At 43.0% G+C, this 21,781-nt stretch overlaps 2 protein-coding genes across 2 annotated transcripts; both read left to right on the top strand.

Annotated features, from left to right (window-relative positions):
• The first annotated feature begins 1,462 nt into the window (after nucleotides 1-1,462).
• On the top strand, nucleotides 1,463-8,996 carry LOC109469428. Its single transcript, XM_019767944.1, has 7 exons — nucleotides 1,463-1,731; nucleotides 2,450-2,700; nucleotides 3,920-4,049; nucleotides 4,536-4,663; nucleotides 6,049-6,198; nucleotides 6,842-6,978; nucleotides 7,598-8,996. The coding sequence occupies exons 1-7, from the start codon at nucleotides 1,658-1,660 to the stop codon at nucleotides 7,790-7,792; spliced, it is 1,065 nt and encodes a 354-aa protein (XP_019623503.1). The 5' UTR covers nucleotides 1,463-1,657; the 3' UTR covers nucleotides 7,793-8,996.
• A 2,602-nt stretch (nucleotides 8,997-11,598) lies between these two features.
• Nucleotides 11,599-21,375, top strand: LOC109468743. The gene is made up of 15 exons (XM_019767074.1): nucleotides 11,599-11,767; nucleotides 12,361-12,492; nucleotides 12,776-13,378; nucleotides 13,847-13,989; nucleotides 14,421-14,567; nucleotides 14,965-15,740; nucleotides 16,250-16,366; nucleotides 16,780-17,059; nucleotides 17,971-18,115; nucleotides 18,517-18,642; nucleotides 19,067-19,225; nucleotides 19,655-19,780; nucleotides 20,268-20,399; nucleotides 20,909-21,049; nucleotides 21,166-21,375. Exons 1-15 carry the CDS (start codon nucleotides 11,653-11,655, stop codon nucleotides 21,195-21,197), a joined length of 3,174 nt encoding a protein of 1,057 aa, XP_019622633.1. The 5' UTR covers nucleotides 11,599-11,652; the 3' UTR covers nucleotides 21,198-21,375.
• Nucleotides 21,376-21,781: the final 406 nt, after the last annotated feature.

Raw genomic sequence — 21,781 nt, 5'->3', positions numbered from 1 at the left:
TAGAACTCTTGGGCCCTAACCGACTTCACAGTTCTTTTTATGAATAATTGTCTATTTTGTTTCTTCCGAATATTTTACCTGAAACCATGGGTTTCATCTAGCATAGGTAGAATGTCTGTAGTATAGCCTCCATAGCATGCCAAAAACTGGGGGTTTTGGGGGTGTTCAGGGTCTTTGGGAGCTTTTATGTGCTATTTTCTGATTATATATATACAACATAGCCGGCCTGGTTGAATTACCCCGTTTTTTTTAGAACTGGGCTAATCAGAAAACAGCCGAAGACCACCAAACCCCCAGTTCTATAAACCTGCTACGGAGGCTATCTGTAGTATTGGTGCATGAAGGTAACATGTTAAAGCACAATTGGCAAATTGAGAGACACGTACTTTTTCCAGATCTTATCTCGAACAGTTAGCATCAAAACATACATAATCACATCACAATGGACGCCAATTTATGAGCAGGTCACACCTTTTCAGCGTTTAAACGTTTCTGTATTGTGTTACACACGCGTGGCACATGTTTTGGTTCCAGATACAATGTACCTATCCGCGCGACATTTTGTGTCACCTTCAAGCAGATGCAAGTTTCCTGGTCATTCTTAGTGTTTCACGTCTGTTTTTGGAACATTAAGACCTCTTTTTGCAAATGTTACACTTTTTTGGGGGGCCGCCTCCTCTTTTAGAAAGTGCAACACTAGAAAAGAGTACCACATCTTGCAAAAAGTGGCGTAAAACAGCTGAATCTGCTTGGAGATTACATTCTATGGTGGTTGTCATGTTTTGCCCTGGCCATTCCGTCTTGAGTTGTATATATGTTCTGGGCGACTGCCCCTGTAAGCGTTGCCACTGACTACCGAGTGCCCAGGGTCAACAAAAAGACGTATCGGATGTGGGACGTTTAAAAAACTTACCGAGGCGCGCAAACGGTGACATTGTGTTTTATCCATAGCATGAAGCACTCTCGCGCCTACGGAATTCTGAAGTACGACTTTTATTACTAGTACGTTTGCGTATGATATTCGTGTCGCTTTTAATGCACAATACACTGTCCTTAATTGCTGGACAATGTTGAGATTATCTAAAACCTTAGTAAAATTCAGGTTCAGCTTATTCAACTTTATGTTCGTCATTATGTTCGTCAATATAAGTGTTTTACGTCTTTTTCCTGACATTTTATAATCATGTGCATAAGCTAGGACATCCATTAATATGATATGCACCTTCAATCGGAATAAAGACTACAATTTTACCCCCAAACAAACCAGAAGAACATTGCCACAGCGATTTTACCCAAAGAAAATATCATTTGCTGAAAAGTCACACTATCAAAACACGGCCAATGTTAAAGCGTATACCGTCCCAGCTGCCCCCGGAGTCAGCCAATCAAAGAAAGGTAGAGCGGGGTTGAAAGGCCCCCCTCTGACTGCCCGTCACCCGTAACCAAACACCCGATGCAATTACACTCCGTTACAGTCGCTTCAGTTGTAAAGCCTTTATGTGTTAGTAGCCCAGCGATCGGTTCCAACGCCTCATCCGGTCCACGGTACCAGCAGATGACCACACGCTGAAGACGCGGCGTGGCCCTAGGCTAAAGAGAAATCGTGCGCAAGTCTGATCTTCTGTCAACGTTTTTGAGTCCTGGGATGTAGAGAGACATGGTCAAACTCGTGCCAACCACGATCGGGACCTTCTACCACCATGCGAACACGAAAACCCCGGGAACTTACAGGTGGGTCCTCGTAAACTATCTTCACTGACGATGACGTAGCCTCCATAGCATGCCAAAAACTGGGGGTCTTCAGGGTCTTTGGGAACATTTATGTGCTATTTTTTTCTGATTGCATATAGACAACATAGCCGGCCTGGTTGAATAACTAGTACCCCCGTTTAGACTGAACTGGGCTAATCAGAAAACAGCCGAAGACCACCCAGTTCTATAAGCCTGCTACGGAGGCTACTTCATACCCTCCTACTGTCTTTGCTTCAACCTTATGATCTGTTCGGTTGTGATGAGGATTTAACGAAGATATTGAATATGATCATGGTAATCATCTATTAAAGACGTGAACTTGGTGTAATGTTTTGTGGTGCACTCGCAGCGAGTTTTTCGGATGTTGACTTTGTAACATTTTCCAATCTCTGCGGGAACAATGTAAACACTGCACAAGCGTGTCTGTTGCAAAAGTAACTTAAGCGACGTTGCTATTTTGTTTTGCATACTTGAGGGAGCGAGAAATAAGAGTTCCTTCAAACTCCTGTTTAGAAAACAGACCATTTCTTGGCTGACGTGTTCAGCTGGATGGAAGGGTCACGAAATTCGACCTCGAGCTGCGGCTCTTTATTTTGATGTTGCGTTTATCGCATTGTTTACACGTAAACAAAACTACACGAACTGACACAATCGAGTATGATGATGATTTTTTGTCATCTCTCCCGTTTGTCAACAGTGTGGCGACGAACGGCAAGCCACGAGAACCCATCACCAGTCTAAGAGAATCTATGGTGCCTTCAAACAACCGGGGAAGCCATGCGTCGAAGAAGAGCCTAGGTCTACCGAACGCCGTGCCAAACGGGCACGTCAGTGGACGGTTTGGAGACAGGTCTGTCTCCAGATCCTCCTCAGTGTCCATCAAGCTTCCCGAAATGGTGACGAAATACGAGAGAAAACAGCTGATGCACGCCGGAAGGTTGCTGAGATGTGAGTTGTTTTCTTAAAGCGATATCCATCCATTGACCAGCATGTTTTTCTCGGTGCGCAATGCGTTACCCTGACGAAGCCTGTAAGGCTACTCCGGGGAGCCATGCGTGCGTTGTTTACTATCCCTGTACGTACTGTATATACCAGAAACAAGAACCCGCAGGTCTTTACAAACCCCCAGGTCGCCCATTGTTCCGACTCCTCCAGACACAATTACGATCGCCTACGTTGAAGGCGGACCCAGATATTATCACGTCACACCCCGCCCCATTTGGCGACGAGCAAGTTTTTACAACAAAGGTTTTTTTGATGGTACAACACATTTACAACGCGTCACGTACCCGGCAAATCTCCCATAGCAATTCCCATTCTTACCAATTGAGATTGTTAGAACATAAACTTCAACGTAAACGTATACCTTAACAACATAAGTTGTAAACTCTATTGGATCCTTACGCAAGCTAAAACGTTGCATCAACAATACAAAAGTAGGAACATGGAAACCACCTGTCAAGTTCCATTCTTACTAAATGGCATCGTCAGAACATACGCTTCAGCAAATACTTACCTTAACAGAAGTTGTAAGCTCTATTGGATCCTTACGCAAGCTAAAACGTTGCATCAATAGTACAAAAGTAGGAACCTGGAAACCACCTGTTAAGACTGCTGCCATTGTAATCGTAATACCTACAAGTTGAGAGAAAAACATGTGTCCAAAGCGATTTGCACGTACCAGATACATGTGCGGAAACTCATTATGTAGTTCATTATTAGTTCCTTACAGTCAGAAAAGAAATATACATACTTGCCGAAAATAGAATTGTTCAAACATATTATGACACCCAAGCACTACTATGTAAATGAAAAACTATGTAAATTTGTTCATACATGTTTCAAAAAGAGAGAAGAGATCCCGTAGTTAGATCCTGTAGATAGACACGTAGCACAGAAATGTAACATTTGTTTTTTCTATACTTGTACCCAAGTTATCTAACTTAGTGCATTTGACCCATGTAGGGCGTGAACATGCAATAAAGTTCATTGTCATTGTCAACAGCTAGCGTAGTAGTAGAAGTAGAAGGGTTTTTTTTCAGACAGTTGTTACCTGTCTCCTGTTACTGTATTGCAATAAGTATTATACTTGATTGTAAAAGCAATTAGCCTTCGGGCATGATTTTGCAAATAAAGTTTCTATATTATTATCCCCCCCCCCCTACAGGGAATGACGCAGCTAAGGGCGAGGCGGCCACTCTCCCCTCCAAGGTGGAGGACTGGTCCGCCAATGACGTCAGAACCTGGCTCACAGCCAACATGGCGGAGATCGGCGTCGGCGTGGCTGACGTCAACAGGTACGTTACCATGGTTACCGACAAGATTTCATGTTTTGTAAGAACCTAAACTTCTATTTTACCTTGCCCTGTAATTTATTTATCGCGTCAACAGTGTCAGGAGGGAAGGGAATATTGTTTGTCGGGAATTGGAATTAAAACGTTTACAATTTTTTAAAAATCAATCAGCGACAAATATAGTGTTCTGGTATATAATGGAAGGGGAAACAGTTGTAAAACAGTGTTATGGTTGAATCACGTCTTTAATATGGAAGTGTATTATGCAAATCTATGTACATGTACCATGCAATATCTCATTTTCACTAAATACGTTTTCTGCTTCGTGTTATCGTCATATTTTATCATCAAAGCATCTTTGTCATTCTCACAACATATTCCCCTATCTGTTTTGAAAATATCTGTTTTTTAATATATCTGTTAAAATTAAGATACGACAGGCAGTATCCCATGTCATACATAAATCCCCTATCCCCCTGTCCCCTGCAGACTGTACAGAGAAAGTGTGAACGGAGCAGCGCTACTGGCGTATGACAAGGAGACTCTGAGAGACGACTTCAAACTCAAGCTGGGGCCCATCACCACTATTCTCAAAGCCGTCCGCGAGTACAAAACTAGTACGTTTTCATTTGAACTTCATGAATTTGTAAAGTCAATTTCAGAATAGACTGTCATAGTAGTATGTAATGATTTTGATTTGAGCAAGAAAAAGTGCAGGAGTACAATTGGCATTTTTTTTCATTCGAATCTGACTCACAGCCACTGTTCCTCACACACTACACCACCAATGGCTATCTCTTTGTTTGTAAGAGATAGCCTATATGGGTGAACTAAAATTATCTGGTCAACCAATTCCTACATGTATCTGCAATTAAAATGTTGGTGGCTTTTTTTCCAACATCTGGGTTGAGGTCAATCCGTTCTTAAGTATGTGTTGTCGTAGTAATAGTAGTAGTAGTAGTAGTAGTAGTAGTAGTAGTAGTAGTAGTAGTAGTAGTAGTAGTAGTAGTAGTAGTGTTCAGCACCAAGGACAGACATCTTTTTGTGTGGATAGTTTTTAGCATTGGGGACTGTTGTGTCTATTGTAGAAATAATCCTGCAGCTAGGCCTGCTGTACTGGTCTGTGACATGTCCATGGTTTTTATCACAACTGACAGTAAAAATACGAACTAAATGCTAATGTTTATAATTTCCAGGTGAACTGCATATGAGACCACGTAGCCTCGCTAACGGCCTCCCCTCGCCGGCCTCTTCTGTAGAAATATTTCAGCATTTAGGCCTGCTGTGCCTAATGTTTCCATTATTTAGCAAAGCTGACATAAAACACTAACTGAATGCTAATATTTGTATGTCCCAGGCGAACTGCACCTGAGCCTCGCTAACGGCCTCCCCTCGCTGGCTAGTGACTGTTATGTCTATTGTGGAAATAATCCTGCAACTAAGCCTGCTGTGTACTGTAACATGTCCATTGTCCAGCAAAATTGACAGTAAAATATTAGCTAAATGCTAAATTTTGTATACGTATTTTTGCAGGTGAACTGCATATGAGACCACGTAGCCTCGCTAACGGCCTCCCTTCGCCGGCCCCTTCTGTAGAAATATTCCAGCATTTAGGCCTGCTGTGCCCTGTTTCCATTATTTAGCAAAGCTGACATAAAACACTAACTAAATGCTAATATTCGCATTTTGCAGGTGAACTGCACATGAGACCACGTAGCCTCGCTAACGGCCTCCCCTCGCCGGCCTCTTCTGTAGAAATATTCCAGCATTTAGGCCTGCTGTTCCCTGTTTTCATTGTTTAGCAAAATTGACATAAAACAATGACTAAATGCTATATTTGTATGTCTCAGGTGAACTGCAGATGAGACCACGTAGCCTCACTAACGGCCTCCCCTCGCCGGCCTCTTCTGTAGAAATATTCCAGCATTTAGGCCTGCTGTTCCCTGTTTTCATTGTTTAGCAAAATTGACATAACTGGATGCTAATATTTGTTATGTCTCAGGTGAGCTGCACATGAGACCGCGTAGCCTGGCTAACGGCCTCCCCTCGCCGGCCCCTCTGCGGCGGGCGGGCAGCGTGGGGAGCCTGGGCAGCAGACCCAGCAGCATCGGTCAGCTGCCGAAGATCGGGGTTAAACCGCCGTCAGAAGCAGGTAGGGTAACCTACACCTTTCTACGCATGACATGTAGTTTTGTACTATGGAGGGTTGATAGATATACTAACATCTAAGGATGAAATTCATACATCGTAACTAAATTAAATGTATAAGGATTTTCGTTGTTAGCCCGAGAATTGAAGAGCATGGTGGCATTTATGGTCAGTGGCATATGTGAAGCTTCATAAAAGTGATGAACATTCAAAGTATAAACGGAGTTTAGTTGTTGGTCGGTCAAAAACGGATGACTGATTTACTACCAGAGCCTTAGCTTATGGTATGATGTTTATTTCCCAAGTAGCGTGTCGTAACGCTAGCTCAGTTTCCTCTCATGAGCACGGTACTCAAACACTCGGTTTCCAATGCTGACGTCGATCAAAAAAATGCTGACGTCGATAAAAAAATGCTGACGTCGATCGGCACCAGGTTTTCCTCTGAGTCGATCATGAGAGCGACTCGGCACTGGAAATCCAGTTCTGGAAATCCAGCGTGGAAGACACCTGCGGAATCCACCAGCTTCCGTACTTGTATATAGTGCTAAATAAGGAGAGCGTGTCTTTCGTAGTTTTGCTGGTGTCTGTATGTTAATAGTATAATCACAAGAGTTTTAAACGACTTCCAAACCGTGCCTGTCCCCCAGGCTCTCCGGCGGGGTCCCGCGGTATCCGGACGGCGGACAGTTTCTCCTCAGTCGGCACCAGAAGTACGGGAGACCCCGGCAGGATGGGCAACCTGGGCAGCCACAAACCCGTCTTCGATAGGAACAAGGAATGCAAAGTAAGATCGTCTTCTTTATAATTGTTTTGTTTTGTAGCTGTTTTTTTTTAAACTTCTTTGTTGGGAAATTTTTCAACTTCCAAATCTAGCTACAAACCTGTCTTCGATAGGAACAAGAAATACAAAGAAAGCTTTCTTTGTTGTTGTAATTTTAACTTTTTGATTGGAAAATCACAATGTAACATAAGTGGTTTCATGAATCAATTGTCAATGAGCTGTATGGACAGCACATACATGAGCATGAGCACATTTTTCTTACTTCCGGCTACGGAAGTATTGTTTTGGGTTCCTAAGTTTCTTGGGCTGTTTGTCTGTCTGTGAAGAATAGGTTGATATCACGTGTGTGGTTGAAGAATGAAGAATGAAAGGAGGTCAAAGATCTCAGAATCTGGCTGGGAGCGAGTAGGGTAATCTCAGCTCACCATGGAGGCCCGTCGCAATTTAGAATGTAGTTATAACGAATTTATCTTCTAGGAAGGCACAAGGTTTTGCACAGTAAATGCACAGCGTTATTTTTCTATCGATAAATACATGTACATCTGTCCTTAAGATCAGATTTTGAAGGGGCCTAAATTTTGTTTTGTTGTGAGCTAACATTTCGTCTTCTCTACATCACTAGGTATGTAATCGACGCGTGCGCACTGACTACTTCAAGCAGTACGGGCACCTCCTGCAGGAGCAGCGTCCGCGCATGCCCCACATCCCCCGCAGCTGCCTGAAGTGCGGCACCTGTAACGTGCACCTGTGCGTCACCTCCAAGCGCAACTGCTGGAACGCCTGGCACGAGAAGGAGGACTACTGGAAGTACAACTGAACAATGTAAAAAGACAAAAAAATAAGAGTTAAAGAAAACATATAGGATCATAGCTGTAACCAAGGACGTTGCTTTATGAAACGTTATACTTATAGTCTTGAGTCTAGCCTTATTAGCTAAAATCGACGGGGTAGTACAACTGAAAAAAAGTAAAACTCTTTGCGTCACCTCCAAGCTGGAACGCCTGGCACGAGAAGGAGGACTACTGGAAGTACAACTGATACATTTGTAAAACCGAAAGAGTTAAATGAAAAATATATGTAAGGTCTGTAGTATCCATACAAAACCGTGCGTCATCCAGAACTAAAATTTGTAAAACTGAAAGAGATTAATAAGAAATATATAGGCTATGTAGTATCCATGCAAATGCTCAGACACAGTTCTGGGTAGTCCACTCGATCGTATCCAGAACCGTGACTGGCGCGAATCTACGTATACGCAGGGACTATACCGAACCATGCCTGATATCCTTATCCTAACGACCTAACCCATTCAGGCATAGAACTAGATAGGCACGGTTCTCGATACAAGAGGGTCTTACCTGTGCATGTAACGCTTCAAATATTTAGTGATGTCAAATGTAGTTTTACAAAACATCTAGCCTGGAACGAGAAGTATGACTACTGGAATTACGGTTAAGTAATAAAGTTAAATAAAACGTGTAGGGTTATAGCTGTAACGTAAAAGCCTGGAGTCCAGCCTTGATTAACTTGTCAGCTCCCAAAAATCGTACGTTTTGGATCTTGGGAAGCCAGCGGACTAAAGCTAACAAGGCTGGACGCCAGGATAGTAACGTCATGCCTTTGGTGATTTCATTTAAAGAAGATAGATTACTACTACTACTACTACTACTACGGAAGTACAACTGAAAAACGTCAAAAAAGACACAAAGTAAGTAAAGGTAAAACAAATAGGTCCTTAGCTGTAACGTTTACATCATTCGATGTTAAGAAATATTTTTATCGTATATTTTTAGGACAAAGTTAGGCCAAATTTTTGTCATGACTTTATTTTGTGGTTTAATAGTAAGAACGATGGAAGCTACCATTTCAATGTATCGTTACAATAACAACTCATTCATTAATTCGTTACAATTACTGTCGCATGTTTAACTTGTGTTTGCGTGTGAGCCCAGGCCGGTAAAAACTGTATGTTCCTAAATTCGCATCATGACGTAACGTACTGCAATGTACATACATGTAAACAGGTTGTAGTGTTATTTCAATCTTCCTTTTGTAAACTAGCTTTGTGTTGTTCCAATAAAAGTGTAAATGTAGTCATACCGTGCCCAAAGCCTGTTCAATGATTAAAACTTGAACGAAAACTTTCATCAGAGCCCAACCAAGTCATGCAATGGCTACAACGGACATGTGTTAACAAAAAAAATGTCGTCATATATCAACTTGCAATTGTTAAAATGTTGAATAGACTTGAAGGAAGTCCCGAGACCAGTAATTATTAGGTCCGCTAGGGGGCGGTTTAGTCAAGCTTGGGAGTTTATACATCTCCACTAGATAACTGTCTGAATCACAGGACAGCCACATTAAACAGTGCCCGCCTACTAGTCATTGCGTCATGGAATGACGAAAAAGAACTAAAACCCCGTTATGAAATATGACATGAATGTATATATCGGTTTAAACCGTAGGTATCATCTACCCGTGAGGAGGTTATAACGATTAACGTTATACCATTGGGCTGCCAGGACTCTAATTTTTTCTCAAAGCAGTAGTCATGTATCTCAAAGACGTTTTGCGCCCTTTGCATCTTGAATCTTTCATTTCCATTTTCCCCGCCCAACCGCCAATCATATCTTGTCCAACAAGTACTAAAAGTTTCAGCCTGAAAAGTTTGTCGCATTCCTTCAGCGCTACGCACCATGGGTAAACAGGTCCCGCCACTTGGAAGGTCGAAGGTCAACCTATTTAGGTTAGAGCGTCTCTTCCGGGTGTCGCGATGTGTGTGTACACTACAAGACTATAGCTAGCAGCCACGTTTGGGTCTACGTCGTCACGTAACAGGTACGTTAGCTACACTATGCAGCTGTGTGTTGTACGTTCGTATATCTGGACATGGTTGGAGAAGTCTAACTTGCCGCAACGTCTAAGGACAGGCGTCGAACGTTCTTCTCACCTGTCCCGTATGCGTACTGGCGAAACGTCAAGGTGTGTACTCGCTTGCGTCAGTTCAGTCCACGTTGACTGCGCTACTGTGACATTCGATCGTAAAAGCCAAACTTCCGATGAATTAATATTTGGTTAAACGGATCAGCAAGGGTGCGGTCATGACGAAAGAGGAACAAGGATGCATAAATACCAAGGTGCATGTTTTAAGAGGGGGGCGTAAGGGTCACCGGAAATACGCACCACCGGTCAATATATATGGGAGAACGGATATTAGGGAAACTACTTTCAGTTTTAATTGCAGATGGGCTTTATTGCACATATCCATGCCATTGTACGCTAGGTACTCATTTACACCTGAGTGAAGTGAGGAGAGCCGTATACAAGTGCCTTTCCCAAGGCTAGGGCACAAGATCGGTGGCATCTCTTGTGTCTGAGCCAAACACTCTACCCTTACGCCACACGACCCCACATATCGTGCAAAGAACAGGTATGAAATTACAGAAGTAGTAGTATGATTGCATACCGTGGCTGATAGGACTTTTTGCAAAACATATGTATCTAAAACTACATAGGTTCGGCTTCTTCTCGTCTGTTGGTGGTGTTGAATGATTTGTCCCGACGTCAGGTGGTAACATGGAGGGAGAACAGACCGGGAACGAGGACGGGTCGTTTCTAGACCAGACACAAGACGGCGACACTGTCACAGAGGGTGACACTGTCACAGAGGACAGCGACACTGTCCCAGAGGACGGCGACACTGTCACCGACGATGACAACCACGGCGAGACCCCCACTGGTGACAGGAGACCACGGGTACGTTTGTGGATTGTTGTGCGACTTGTGCCAGATTTAGAGCAAGCGGCTGAGGTCTTGTTTAGAATCAGGAACCAGGCACAGGTGCATGTGGTATATATATGATTCTAACCTTTCACGAGTAACGTCGAAATGTCAAGTCTATTAATTATATAGGAAGCTCTGTCAGAACTAGGTCAGAAATCCTAACAGTTTGTAACCTGTAACAAATCAGAAACTGTAGACACTGATCATGATTGAATGGTTTCTGCCTGTGTCTATGCTAATTACTATACATTTTACAGAATTTAGATCTAACGAAAATGGTTGCGATTCCAGCTGCGGTCTGCTAGAACAGCATCCTACCAGAGAGCTGTGCAAGAGTCACAAGAGGAGACAGGTGGCCGGGAAGGAAACACAGGTACATTTGTACAACAAGTCACTCACTACTGACAAGTAACAAATGAACTCACTGTCAGTTTAGACGTACAGGTCTCCATCACTATTCAAGTTTTAGAAACAGTTAACATATCTTAGATAATGCTAATACTATTGCTTTACCTGGATACATAATCTGGTCCATCATGAAAGTTCATCTGTGTTGGTAGTTACATGTTTAAAGTTAAAACTTTTGGTCCAACACAAAAACTTCTCTCACCTGGAGCTTTCGACCAGACACTCTGGTCTTCCTTACTGGGTCAGTCTACTGAGGTTCAAGACCAGAGTGACTGGTCAAAAGCTCCAGGTGAGAGAACTTTTTGTGTTGGACTAAAAGTTTTAACTTTAAACATAATCTGGACCAGTTTGACATAAACATTGGATATGAAACCCCCACCATTACGAAAACTTCTTATATATGTTGTATGTGGTTTGGACGTTTCAGAGACCAGTACTGGTGGGACGAGTCAGAGCAATGCACCTTTGCAGACACCCCAGGACGTGATGTTTTCCCGCCTGACGTATTCTTCCGTCACCCTGACTGTTCCCGGGGTCGATGACGTCATTCTACAGTACCGGAAGAGCGGTAGTACAGAATGGTGGCCAGTACCACAGTCAGGTACGTGCTGCTCACCTCCAAGCAGATTGTAATGTTTTTGTCTCATTGGACTCTAGCCTCTACCAGACTTTGGAAAACGGCTGGAATTTATCAGTGGAAAGCATAGAAATTGGCCAAGTAGACAGATGATATGCCAGCTGCAGGGGAGTTGCTCCGTGCTAAGAGAACAGTTTGCCACTTCTCCCGAAGCCTGATAGAAGCTAGGGTTTTCTGACAGTCCTTTGCCCCATAGCATGCCAGGGCTAGTGGCTATGGGAGAACCCTAACCTGGCATGTCAGAAACGATTTTCTACACCCACATCTGCTTGGAGACCATGACACACCGTCAGTTATATCTGACGTCATACATGTTTTTTTGTTCAACATTTGTACATTTTTAAAATGAAATTTGACAAACCAGGGTGTCTACATGTATTCAAACCTATTTATGTAAAAGAACCCAGCACTCTTATTTAGAGGAGATGTGTGCTTGGCTAGATATGCGAGCCTTAGTCAAGCTGCGTTGCACTAGAAAGGACCGAAAAAAGCCATACTTCGTCCGCAGTCTGAGCTCACCCACTTTACCTTTTACTGTATCTATTTTATATACACAGGGTCAAACAACGTGCGGCTTCAGAACTTGGAACCTGACGTCACATACAGAGTACGGGCAGCTCGCAGACCGGCAGAAGACACAGGGGAACATGTTTATTCTGAGGAAGCGGCCTTCAGAACTCTCAGCAACGGTAAATGTCCGAAATCAGAAACAATCCTTTATTTTAGTGATGTGGTAGTTCAGCTGCACACAGATTTTAAATCTTCTATGTTTAAGTTCTGTTACTAACTCTTCCTTGTGCACATGTCCCAAAAGAAAGATAGGGTGTTGCTAATCCAATATGGGATAATTGAGATCGCAAATGTATTACCAGTCTTGAATACATGGAAAAGCTGACATTAGGTGCCAGCTTAATACATATACGGTGTCAAAAATACGACAACTCTTTCCCCTATTTTCTGCTCATTTCCCAGATCGCCTTGGTGTAGGCCACCTTCACCAATCTCCCTCAAGATCGCGGCCAGTGTCTTACAGACTCTGCCTAGACTACATCAGTAAGAACCTGACCATAGAAGACTTCAAGAGACTCAAGTTCGTGTGCAGACCTCACCTGCACGTGGGCGAGTTGGAAAGCGTCACCAACGGCCGGGAGCTGTTTGACAAACTGGACAGGAAGGGCGTCATATCGGAAGACAACGTCTCCGAGTTGAAAACCACGTGTAGAGACTTGTTGCTGACGGTGCCGCTGGGAACGTTGAGGAGATACGAGCGGGAATGGGGCCTGTGCCTCGCGACGGACACAGCAGACCTCACCACAGATGCTGAGCCTGAGAACTTACCGGAGGATCTGCCGGTGCACGAAGCTCCTCATGAAAGACCACTGCCCGTACAAAACGAAGCCCCTCCTGCTGTCCCTGTAGCTGAGGTCCCAGACCCTGTCCCCAGTCCGCCCACTGTTCTGGGTGTGGTGTTATTGTCCGTTCTTGCTGCTGTTGTGGTTGTGTCTTCCGTCTTTCTCATAGGGCGCTTCATTCCGGAGGAGGATCGTCTGAGAAGTGTCTTAGGGGTCCCGAGAGGTGGGTTCGTCTGTTCTCTGTATACTGTAGAAATATGTTGGATTAATGTCCACAAATTTGAGGCCAAGAGACCTTTACTGCCAATATACGCAAATATGATTATGATGAGTTTGATGTCTCCCTTCATTGTTACTACGTCACACATGTACACAGCAGGATATTTGATTGGCTAAGGAGTATGCGAGCCCAAAATAAAAAATTTTTGGCAGTAAAATTCGCCTGGTGTTCTCTCGATCATCACACGGTTTTTAGAGATGACCCGAGATTCGCAGGTCACCGAACCATGTCGAGGCTCATAGGGTAGACTTTTCAGGCAAAAAATACACTCGACTCTAATAAGGCAATTTTTAGATTTAGCGACCTTCTCGTGATCAACAGATACGATACGGCCAAAGCTCGTTGACTGTGTGTGTGTGATGCCAGCTTAACGTCTGTTGAAACAGGCCATGTTTTTATGTACATCCGCAGGTATCGGGATCCCCTTCAGTGAAGTTCCCTACCCGACTGAGTATTTCACCGGCCACGAGGATTACCTAAGCAAGTTGGAGTCAGAGTACGACAAGTTCTCATCCAGGTGGTACGAAAGAACAAGAAGCCACACGTTAGTCCAGGTAAAAAAACTTTTTTTATACTTTTTCCAATGTTTTCATTTTTTAGTCGTCATTGAAACATGGTATTTACAACATAGAAACGAACATCCAAAATCTATATAAAAGATCTGAATGATTATGGATACATTGTAGGATCTAGGCTAGCAGTACAAACATTTGAAAATAAAAAAAAAAACAATTTGAGTTTCTCATCAACAAATTAACAAACAAACAAACAAACAAATATTCTTAGCATCAAAGTTCATCTGTATTGGTACAAGTCATCCTGAGTTAAGTCTAAACTTTCCCTCCAACACTGTCTGTGATGGGTCCATTCCGTAAACAAAGTTGATGGAGTCAGCTGAAAATTTGGGACAAGTCCCAATTCATTCCAGTGTTGGAAGTAAAGTTTAGTCTTTATTTCATGAAACAAAAATTCTGTGTCCCCGCAGGTGTTGACAGGTCTGCCTGGGTATGGTAAGACGGAGATCGCGATCCAGTACGCGCTGCGGTCGTACCACCAGGGCCGGTTCAGGGGAGGCATCTTCTGGCTCACCTGCTCATCAAGACAGCGTCTCAACGTCGGGCTGGAGAAAATGGTGCGGACAAACATTCTTTTAAGCTTCTCCCTGCGACAATTGCCTTTTGGCTATAAAGAATTACGGCTCTTAGTGGCAAATGTGCAGATGTTGGCACATTGGCGCACCAAATCCGCAGTGTGTTTTTGGCACACATTTAGACAGATTAGCCCATAGCTAAGAGGCTCGGTGGGCGTCACTCCACCGTCAGGGAGTGGAAGATAAGTGTAAAGTGCCTTTCCCTAGGGCACAACGCCGGGGCACTAGGTAAGTTTTGAACCTGGGATCTATTGGTTCTGAGTCTAATGCTTTAACCATTGCACCACTGACGCCACTACTGTTTGCCAACAATGGCTATTGTTTTAACCGTCTAAGCCATACTAATTGTTTTCGTTTGTTTTTTTGTCCGTCACACCAGATGGCGAACATCGGCCTGTCCCTGGAGTTGAAGGACTACACCCACGAGAACATCCTGCGGGTGGTGACCAAGTGGCTGTGGACCAACCACAACTGGATGCTGGTCCTGAACGGCGTGCGCAGCCCCGACCTGGTGCGGGAGTACTTCCCCTCCCTGCCGAAGGGGGGCCACATCATCATCGCCTCCGACTACACCGACTGGAAGCGGGTCTGGGACGGCACCGTCACCACCGTGTACGACGTGACCGGCCTGAACCAGACCGAAGCGGAACTGTTCCTGATACGCCGCCGGTGGGACCTCACTCTTCAAGAGGCCGCGTCCAAACGTTCAGAACTCATGGAGTCTACGTCAGAGGAATACGTAGCGCTGCAAACTCTCGTAGGAAAAGACGGATTCGACGGACTGCCGCTTGCGTTAGAAAAGGCCGGCGCGTACATGAGGTACAACAAGTACTCGTTCGCACGTTATCTAGAGCTGTACCGACGCAAGACGGCGGGTCTTCTCGGTGAAGAACATGGCGATCTCCCGATCAACGTGAAAAGCAGCATGCTTCTTAGCGCCGAGAAGTTACAGAAGGACTACCCGGCGGCGATCCAGCTGTTGGAGATCTGCTCGCTCCTTGACCTGGCCGTCCCGGAGTGGATTTTCGTGCGCGCGGCCGTGAATCTGACGGACTCCCGCCTCAGAGACGAGCTGCTGGGCGGAGAAAACGGCTCCTCCGTGTCGGAGATCGAGATATCGGACAACCTGAACACCATCCTGATGAGGCTTGAAAGGTTTGTTTGTTTGTTTGATTATTTCTTTGCTTGTTTCTTTGCTTGTATGTTTGTTAAGGATTGTAACATAATGTCTGTAACATTAAGGAATCTCCAATTAGTGACAATACAATCACTGCTCTTCCTGGAGTCCTTTTACATAAAATATATACAGTATAACTACTATTTGCATTCACTTCTAACTAGTTTGAAAAAAAGTTGTACTAACATTTTCCATCTAATGATAATGATAATACAATAAACATTGTTTACATAACATTTGGACATTTAACATCAGTCAATAACTTCATTTAACAATATTACATGTTTAAAAGAATGTTAACCTGAATTATCGTTAATGCACAAAATTCAGTCTTTACACACACCTTATAGTGTGCGTAAAGGCTGCATTTATTCACCTGTGTGTACATTTTTGTAAGCTTTATAATAAGGTGTGCTCGAAGATAGAATTCTGTGCATTACATTTGCTAGGTGTTGGATAGTAAAGTGCCCATTTAACATCAATTAAGGTACTCTCTCATCAAGCGGCACCAAGGGGATGAAACAGGCGAGGTGGTGGTAGACGATGATGTACAAAGGGAAAAGATGTACTTCACCATTCCAAGACTCCTACAGACTGTTATAAGGTCCGATCATTTTTTCTTATTTATTCAAGAAAATAAAAGATCAAAAGATGTGGAACCATCCAATGTAGCGACATACATGTATTATCAAACCAAAATAACACACATATGGTAAAGTGATATGATTTCATAATACATCTAGGTAAAACGATTTAGTAATATTGTATGACAGCATATAAATGTATATAAATTATTATTTGTTTGTTTGTTTGTTTGTTTATTCATTAAATCAGGAGAACACATGTCGCCTGATGCCGATTTTCAAAGGTTCCTGGGGGGAAAACCCCCCACAAAATTCATTAACAAAATGAACTCAAGATTAAAAAATAACGCAGGTTACAAATTGAATACAAAAACAAGGTAACGTACTTAAATAACATAAGAGAAACAAATTTTGTAACCTTAACATCTTATAGGTCCGATCTTAAGGAGAAGCCTCAGAAGATGACCCTGGCCCTGAGTAACGGCATCCGCATCCTGAAGGCGATCTTCCCGAACGCCACGTCCGTGTCCCTGGGCATGTTTGTGTCCTTCAACGACCGGGACAAGCACATCAAGTACAACTTCATCGTCACCAACACCCTCATCGTCGGCCAGACGGTGGCCGAAGTCGTCCGGAAATTCCCCAGGAAGAAGACGACAACTGCCGACGTCAACGCTGAGACGTGCTCGAGGAAGGAGGAATGCCTACAGCAGGTCTGTATCATAACCTGATTAACATATTACCTCGGCAATTATGTATTGTGACAGACTCAGTGTTCTCGCCAGGCCTTTTGAGCATAGGGGCCCCCTATGCTATAATTTGGACCCCCTATGCTGTGATTTGGACCCCTATGCTGTCTTTCAACCAGCATAGGGGTGTTTTTTGGGAGAGAACCTTCATCAATCTTGCAGAAAATGAAACTATAACTTTAGAATGAAGCTATAGCAAAGGGAAAACCTTAACTTCACAAAATCTGACCCTCAACAAGCAAGAAATATTGTCTAAGGGGGTTGTGACTTTCAAATTTTTTGGCTCAATGCGCGACTTGCGCTGCGAAAGTTGTCCTTTTGTACCTGACCCCTATGCTGTGAAAAATCCTGATGAGAACCCTATAGGACTCTACCATTCAATAACCATTGTATTATATAATTGTATTTTTTAAAAATGTATGTATATATTATTGCACTATTGTATATAACTGTATATCTCACTAAGTATGTAATTTGTATTATGTACTCCCATGTATGTCTAACGATTTTCATCTCTTCCCCAGAGTGCCCCTTAGTAATAGTCTTTGACTAGTTGGGACACCCTGGCTTCTTTGTAAGCCGAAATAAATAAATAAATAAACTAGAAAGGTGACATTTGCAAAGCAAATGCATAATGTTTACCTTTGCATATGGTTTGCTTTTTTTACTCAAATACATGTAATGTTACATTAATATATATGGTCAGACAGGAGTCTACCAAAATTGCAACATGATGTAACCCAACACCAGTTACCATGGTGACAGACATCAACAAATCAGGCCATTGGCCAGGTCAGACGTTAGTGTTTGGAACAGAAGAAGAAACGTAGTAAAAACAATATGTTTTCCTTCGGTAAACATAATAAATACTGCAGGTTGAGGACCCGACTCCGCTCTTCAACGCCGTCGGGATGTACCTGAGGCGGGACGGGCAGTCGGAACAGGCGCTGGAGATCTTCCAGCTGGCAGTGCGCGCTACCGAGGTTCTAAATCAAGGAGACAAGTACCAACTGGCTATAGGTATGTGGACTTACTTGTACTTGTTCGTGTACTTGTTAAGGTCTTCTCATCTTCCCATGAGTGACCTTTGTCTCCGCAGTATGTGGCAGTGCAAATACAAAGACGTATTTAATTTATTTTTTATTTAATAGAATGATGAATTCCACATATTTTGACACGTAATGATGGGACTTCATGAAGCCACCAAATTCTACCATGCACGTTTTGCATAGCCAGTAGAATCCATCCGTGAATGCTGTGTCTCAGATGACTTTAGCGGAGACAAAGCGTTCACGGATGGTTTCCAGGCTACATTTTGCAGAATAGAAGGTATCATGGTTATCACAATGAGTACCATTGATATAAACAGCATACCTGCTAAGATGGTTTTGCGTATGACTTGTTTCTTTTTCTCTCTTCAGCGAGAAGGTACCTTGGGAAGGCGTACTTCGAGCTGCTGGAGCTGGACAAGTCTGAGCAGGAGTTTGAAGAGTCCCTGAGGCTGATCAGGCAGCTGTACCCCAAGGAACATGTCGAAGTCGCTTGTGGTAAGAATACGGTAGACTCTACCAGGCTTCAGAAGCAGTTGGAAAGAGCAAAAATTGGCCAAAGAGGACAGGGGAGTTGTTCTTCTTAGAGGACCAACTCCCCTGGTACATTGTATGTTATGTATCTTGTCTTTTGGCCAATTTCTGCTCTTTCCCGTTGCTTCCAATCGTGAAGCCTGGAAGAAGCTATGAATAGCGTGCCTATTGATACATCATCAGTGCTTTTCTGTCTTCAAGCTTGTACTGCAGAAACTTTAGCAGTGGTTGTAGTTAATAGCTCTTTTCGCGATGATCTAGCCACCGCGAATTGATGGTACCGATGTTATTGATATATTTCACTCCTATTATTCTTTTATTGTCAGTGTCATTTTTCGATGGAATAGAGAGAAAATGCCAGTACGTACGTTTTCCTTCATCACTTCAGGCATCCAGGCTGTGGCACGTGCTCGGCAGCGACGGAATTTGACGGAGATGGGCGAAGATTACGTCACAGAAACCGAGAGGATGTTACAAACAGCCCTCAGGTTAAAGAAAGCCTACTACGAGAAACGGAACGTTTCCAACCACTACATGATCGCTGTGGGTGAGTTACGTTTGTGAAAAATTTATTCACTTGTGTCAAATATATACCGATACCGAACCTGGCCTTTCAGAGCAAGTATAACGTTAAGTCAAAGATTTTAAAATTAGCTATTTAGTGTTTTGCGTATGTGACACGTTGTCGATGTGTCATCAATCGATTCAAATGTCTTGCTGTGTGCCCTCTTCTTCCATTTCAAACAAAAAAGGTCAATCACCAGAACCAGACGTCTGTCACCATGGTAACTGGTGTTGGGTTACATCATGTTGCAGTTTTATAGCAGGAGGGATTTAGACTCCTGTCACCATACATATGAATGTGTTTGAGTAAGAATTAACAGAGCAGACCATATGCAAAGGTAATGTTAAACATTATGCATTTGCTTTGCCAACGTTACCTTTCTAGTTATTAACTATTTTGGGGTACTTCCAGCCTACAATAACCTCGGAGCGCTTTACCAGGACCTGGGGCGTCTGGAGGAGTCAGAAAAACTCATCAAGGCCAGTCTGGAGATGAAGCGGGCAGTTTTCGGGGAGGAGCACATCAGCGTAGCAATTGGTGAGGCTTAAATCATTTTATATTCCTGTGGTTGATGTCTAGAATGAAGATCTGTGCATCCACATGTAAATTAAGGGTGAGGTCACATATTCGCACAGTGTTATCTGTTGCACTGGTTTCAGTAAGGCTATTGTGAGGATATGTATCACTACGCATTAAGCTTTCTCGCAACGAGACTGCTGACCGTACGACGAATTGCCCAAAGAATATCCTCTTTATTCAATTTGCCTTTTGTACTGCAGGTGTAGTCTCTAACAGAGTACCTACGCTGGTTAGAGAGACTTCAGAACATTTTCCAGCGGAGTTAGACAATCATTGGGTTCATTTTAAGCCTTACCGCACATGTCTCACTCCCCTGGTCAACTATTGACCTTATTTGTGCCAAATTCTATTATTCATAGCCCCTTGTGAAGATTGTAGCTACGACAGATGTTTTAAGTGTAAACTCGACATTCCTAATACGGTTTTACATCTGGTTTGTCTGCAGTGCTGAACAAGCTGGCTAGAAACTACCTGCTGGGTGACAGCAGGAACCTGACCGAAGCCGCCCGTCTGACCAAGTTGTCTCTGGAGATGAAGAAGAAGGTTCTTCCACAGCGACACAGAGCGTGTCAACTAGGTAGGTTCTAGTCCCCGAGTAATAAGTTTGATATGATATTGTAATAACCTGGCGGAGATACTGATAATCAGGTACCTTATAACAGCTTAGAAAAGAACAAGTACCAGAGTTATCAACCAAGCATTCTGCCACCAAATACACTACTTAGCTTTGGTGTGAATACGACTTGAATTCTTTTCATTGACAGGTTGACTTTCTTTTCAACTTAGATGCTGTAGCATGTCTAGAAAAAACACTGTATCAACAATATACTTCCAAGAAGGTTAAACATAGTATTTAACCTCCTTGATACTTCAGTTCCTGCAGTCAAAATAACGAGCAATCGCCATGATGTCACGGCCAGCTGGTGATAGGCAAAAAGCGGGTGACAGTTGGTTGATTTGCCTACCAATAATTTGCAAATCTCTTCAAATAGTTTGCATGAATATGATGTCAACATAAATAGCGATCGCTTGTACACTAGATGCTGCTTTTCCAAAATGACCATTTTAAATCTATACCGTTTCCAGCCCTCTACTTTCTTGTTCGGATCTACAAAGAGATGGGTCAGGAAGCTGAAGCCGGGGAGTACGAGAAGGAACTCACGGAGTATGACCAGAACAACGAGTTCCTACAAAAACTGGAGGATAATACGTCTAGTTTCTTCGAACGTAAGTTGCTTGAAATTTTTGCCTTTCCTGCTTATTTGTATCAGCATTGTCCGTTGCCTGTGTCTTGTGTAATGAAAATGTCTTTGGAAACTACATTTACTTTTTTTTTTTTACAGTTTATCCACATGATTGGACAGTGTGGCTATGACGAAACACCATGTTACCCCGTACTGTGATTCTCAGGTTCTTTACCTATTTTTTAACTATTTTATTAGGTTTAAGCTGGAATTGTGTTTCAGTCCATTGAATCATGCTTTTCTAATTCTACTGTGTAAATAGACGACAGTAATGACCAAAGGAATTTTGTCCATAGTTTTAAAGAATTTTTATATAAATATCCTAAAAAATTAGAAAGACTTGTCTATAAGACTAGTGTGTATATTGGGTGCAATATAAGTATTAAGTACTCGCCGAAGGATCAGGCAAGTACATTGTAGGTACAGACTGTGCGCTATCCTCACCAGCTTTTCTGCAGTCTAATGTGTTCATATGTAGAAATTTTCAGTGGTATCTCTATAGTCTGGAAAATGTGGAAGTGACTTTGATCCTTGCTTTCTTGTTTCTTTGCTTGAACATGTATTTTATTGTTAAAAGGAGCCCAAATTCAATTTTTGGCCTGGTTACGTATTGTTGCTTTATGTTTTTCTCATAGCCACAAACATGATGCTTTTGTTTGTATGTTTTCTGTGCCTCCAATGTTTAAGTTGGAAGTGATCATGAATTGGGACTTTC

The sequence above is a fragment of the Branchiostoma belcheri genome, unplaced genomic scaffold (assembly GCF_001625305.1).
Source record: "Branchiostoma belcheri isolate BF01 breed outbred unplaced genomic scaffold, Haploidv18h27 scaffold10, whole genome shotgun sequence".
NCBI lineage: Eukaryota > Metazoa > Chordata > Leptocardii > Amphioxiformes > Branchiostomatidae > Branchiostoma > Branchiostoma belcheri.
This window is presented reverse-complemented; position numbering and strand designations above follow the sequence as displayed.